Source organism: Apis dorsata, unplaced genomic scaffold (assembly GCF_000469605.1).
Source record: "Apis dorsata unplaced genomic scaffold, Apis dorsata 1.3 scaffold_924, whole genome shotgun sequence".
Classification (NCBI taxonomy): domain Eukaryota; kingdom Metazoa; phylum Arthropoda; class Insecta; order Hymenoptera; family Apidae; genus Apis; species Apis dorsata.
This window is the reverse complement of record NW_006264035.1, coordinates 13668-18861: the sequence shown is the minus strand read 5'-3', so window position 1 is coordinate 18861 and position 5194 is coordinate 13668. Positions and strand designations below refer to the sequence as shown.

The 5194-nt window shown below is 19.6% G+C and overlaps 1 protein-coding gene across 2 annotated transcripts in view; it reads left to right on the top strand.

Annotated features, from left to right (window-relative positions):
* The window catches only part of LOC102675423 (serine/threonine-protein kinase PLK3-like), a 19678-nt gene extending 17034 nt beyond the window's left edge, over positions 1-2644 (top strand). The window contains exons 5-7 of one of the 2 annotated variants that reach the window (XM_006623619.2): positions 269-690; positions 1005-1138; positions 2098-2644. In XM_006623619.2, the coding sequence (XP_006623682.1) occupies positions 269-690; positions 1005-1138; positions 2098-2441 (900 nt within the window). In that variant the 3' untranslated portion in view covers positions 2442-2644. The remainder of the gene's footprint in view (positions 1-268; positions 691-1004; positions 1139-2097) is intronic. The other variant, XM_006623620.2, reaches the window with a different exon arrangement.
* The last annotated feature ends 2550 nt before the right edge of the window (positions 2645-5194 follow it).

Sequence of the window (5194 nt, the reverse complement as noted above, 5' to 3'; positions counted from 1 at the left end):
TATATATATATAAATTAGATTATTTATATTGAAATATTTAATATTTTTAATAGATATGATTGTATAAACTTTATTTAAAATGTAAATATAAATAAATTGTAAATGAATTTACATTCGTATCATATATATACATAAATTTAAGAATTTATAAATTAAAAATTCAATAATTTTTAATTTTTATTGTGTAACATTAATGTAACAATTTTCATTGATAAAAAATACTATTTCATTTAGTCAATTTAATCAATATTTTTTATTGCAATTATAGGTTCATACTATCCAACAATCTCAACAACAGCAGGAGCAGCAACAACAATATCATCAAACAAATCTTTCTCAGAAAAGTTTACGAAAGGGGTCGAAAGTGATCAGTTGGTTAGCTCGAAAGCTTCGGAAAGTTCCGAAATTCAGACAAAGATTAAGCAGCGTTCTTTATCCAGATCAGAAAAAAATTATTGGATCCATAGCTCAGAGTATACAAATACATCAAGCGCTAGAAAATTGCATCAAAGAAATAAAGTGTAAAAATAAGATACGTAATCATCCACCTGTAAGGGATATCGTACCTCTGTTTATTACTAAATGGATTGATTATTCGAATAAATACGGCCTAGGTTTTCAGCTATCTGACAAATCTGTAGGCATCCTCTTCAATGATCATACGAAAATCAGTTACACACATGACAGAAGGTCGGTATTTTTTTTTTCTTGATGTTATGTTTTAATTCTTTAAAGTCAAAATTTGTTTTGATATATTTTCAAAATTTAATATTGTTTTGATATTTAAAATTCAATAAGATAATTAACAATTAGTAAAAACAATAATTATAATATTTATCTTTTTGTATTCAGATTATTTAAAGTGATAGTTTGATATTGATTGATAAAAAAATTTAAAATAAGAAAGATATAAGCTAATAGTAATATTTAGAGAATTATAATGTAAAGAATTAAATATTTGTTATGCGTTTAACTTACTCAATAACACATTTTTATTTGCAAAGAAGAGTGGAGTACGTAACAACCGATGATGAAGTAACAAGATATCAAAAAGAAGAAGATATTCCAGCTGCTCTGCAGAAAAAACTTGTATTATTGCAACGTTTCACACAGTATATGGATAAATTTATGACTGAAGGTAAATAATATTTTATATAATTTATTGATAGTGTTCATGTTAATTTCATCATTATCATCATAAATCTTAAATATAATATAATCTTGCCTCTATATATACACATAAATCATTATCTATTATTATTAGAAATTTTTCTTTGTAAATGAGTCTATGTTTATTTGAATTTATAATCTTTTATATTATATATTTTAAATAAGATATATATATATATATATATTTTAAAATGATATACAAAAAAGAAAACATTATATATTATATTTGGAATAATTTTTTTTAATTATTTTATAAAATATATTCGAAAGATTCGTAAAATGCAAAAATTTTTTATAATTAAATATTAATAATATTTCATAATGATTTATTTATATAACATTAATAAAAGATAATTGGCAGTCGTATGCTTACGACTGCACACACTATTATAAGTGTACATAAAATTAAAAAAATTTAAATTAAATTTAAATTAAATTAATTTTAAATTAAAATTAAGTAAATTTCGTAAACAAAATTCTATGTAATAGCAATTTTTTTAATGATAAAATGCACATTACTTTTTGATTTTATCGATTGATTTCTTGTTATAGTAATAAAATAAAGTGATTTATTTAAAGTTAATTTAAACTGGTAAAAAAAGAACTATAGTAAAATAGCCAAAATTGAGAAAACTGGATAATTATCCATAAATTGCTATAATAAATTACTATAATAACTGTTTTTAATTATAAACAAAAAAATTATTATATATTTTATAAATATGCAAATAGATGTGACCGATAAACGAGAAATAAATGAAACAAAAAAATCAATATTTTTAAAAAATAACTTTGATTCGCTGAATTCAGATTTTGCTTTTTTTAAAATTTATATATATAATTATATATTATTTATGTAATATATATATATAAATATATATATTACAGTTATTAATCAATAATTAATAGTTAATAATGTATTTTAAGGTGGTGAAATTAAGAAATACCGAGTTACACCAAAGCAGTCGAAGAATATTTGTGTGCCACGAATGAGAAGATGGTTAAGAACTGATAAAACTATTATGATGGAATTATCAGTACCACTTTTACAAGTGAATTTTTTCGAGGATCATACGAAATTGGTAGTCTCACAAGAATCTCCTAACAAGGGATATTTAATTACATATATAGATACTAGTAGACGTACATCTTCGTATTGGTTAAATGATATACGAGATTTTGGTTGTACATCAGATCTCTACGAGCGTTTATATTATGTTTACAAAGTATCCAGAGAATTTGCAGAAATGCATAATAACACAATCGCTTGACCAGCAAAGATAAAATGTAAGATGCATTATTCGTTGAACGATTGAAATTTATTTTATAGAATCTATGTTTGTTCAGTTAGCTGCACTCGTTTTATTTGCAATTCATTTTTTTTTGTCTTTTAAAAATTATTTAAAATAAATCATTACATACATTTTTATTTTTCTTTCTTATATAAATTTAATTCTATTATTTTGCGAGATTTATTTAAATTCATATTTATTTTCTATAAAATTCATTAATGTTATAACATTTTTCTTTTTATTAATATTTGAAACTACATGAGTTTCAAAGCATATATCAATATAATTTTTATAAAAAAATATTTATGATGTATACTGTATAATGTATTCTAATAATATATATATATATATTCTTAGAAACAAATTATTTGAGTTATTAAAAAATTTAATTTCAGAAGAAGAATTTTCTATTACAATAAATTCTTAATATATTAATAAATACTTAAATATTCCAAAAAAATATTATATATAACGTAAAAGCACATGTATATATATACATAACATAATATATTGCCATATAATGTTAATAAAAGAAATATTTAAAAAGCGAGTGATATTATAATACATTGTAATATATATTTTTATATGATAAAAAATTAATAAATTAGAAGAATTATAAAAATATAAAATTGAAAAATTGAAAAGTAAGAAAAGATAATAATGTTATATAAGTTTTTCGTTGTCATAAAAAAATCTAGCCATTATTAAGCTATTTTATATAATATTTATCGACTGTTTCTTATGAATTGAGTTTATATATATTCATTAAAATTCAAAACATTTCGAGTGCAGCTAAATGAAAAATATTATTAATTAGATATTTGAGAATAAATATTTGAGTTTTCCATAATTATTTTATCTTCTTTTTTTTTTCACAAAAACAAAGTAACGAAGTTGTGATATATTATGTTTTGTAAGAAATTTTAATACAAAATGACAGCCACAGATATTTTTTGTTCTTAAATAATTTTTTCTATGTAAACTTTTTAATTATAAATAAGAAATCTAGAAAAAATTGATAAAACGTATATTATACATATTATATATATATAAAGTTTAGTATCGAACAATATTGTTATTCATATTCTGTAAGAATCGCAAATGCCTCGTTTACGATATTCGCACAGTATATAATTTCAAAATAATATTGATAATATAATATCAAACGCAATGTGTATGTAAGTAACTTTGGTTACATTCGTTATTAATTTAAAAAGTTGCTCTACTAATTGTAATTGTAATTGAGTTATTTCATATACTTATTGAAAATAATTAACACACAAATTTAAAATTTGTTTATTCAAAATGAAAAAGAACATTAATAAGTATGTCAATAATATTATTCTATTATTTTTTTATTTGTTTATTAATTTACATATTCTATATAAATATAAATTATATATGCCGTGATTTATAGTGCTTTAAAATTTATAATAATATTTTCCAATATTCAAAAAAATAATTAGTTGCTTTTTAGTCATAATTTATATACATATATATATTTTTATTTTTTTTTTTTAAGTTTGTTTGATGAATCAACATATTCAATATATTGTGTAACATGCATAGTCATATTTTTTGATAATTATATAATTATTTGATTTTTACGATATTTGTGTATTCAATTGTTAACAAATTTCAATTTGTCTGATAACACAATAAATATTATCTCATAGTCGATTTTAATCTAAATAATATAATAATGAAATAAGAATTTATATGCTTCTATTATACTATCACGAATAATATATCATGAACATTTTTTTAAGAATTTAAATTTGTTTTAATATAGACAATATATATTATAGTGCAAATATTGTTACTTTTGTGAAAAATTAGATCAGGATTGCTCGACTTTGTACTTTTGATCATTGTTATATATATATAATATATACATATATATTAACAATAAAGATAAAATTCTAAAAAATTATCTTTAAAATATACAAAAATGGAAAGAATAAATAGTTTATGATAAAAAAATATAAACAAGAAAATAATGGTATGTATTTTTAAATGGATTATTTATTAAGGAAAACGAGTGAAATCCTAAATATTCACATTCTAAGTGCCTATATTAAATAAAAGTCTGTTTGTAATATAAATTAAGAGTTTGAATCAATTTGAAAAAAATAGAGATGATTTTTTGAAAAAATTAAATCATATAAAATAAAATAAAGCATTATAGTTGAACAATCCTGATACAAATTATTTCAAATTGCATCTATCTTTTGATGCTAGTAACAATGAAAAATATAACATTAAATGGACCAATTATATTGGCTTACTATAATATAGCGCCTATATTTTTCAATTATTTATCTTTTAGATTATGTTCATAGTAAACAGTTTTCTAAAGAATACACATTTTATTTCAGAAAATCATTTTTTAATGTGCCTTTATTTTATATTTAAAATATCTAAATATTTATCTTACATAAAAGAATTTTTTATATCAATAAATTTGGTGCCAAACATTTCGATTGCTCATTTATTAAAAATATATATCTATGTATATTTAGTCCTCGTTAAAGTTTAAAAATTTTATTTTTTTATTTTTTCTTTATTGATTGACCGATTAAATATTTTCGCATCCAATATTTTTTTAATGCATTTAAATTCTGAAAATGTTTTTTAATAACTTAATTCACAACTTTAAATTAATTAAAAAAAAAATAAATTAAAAAAATATTTTTTCAATTATTTTAAATTTTAATTATACTGTTAATAAA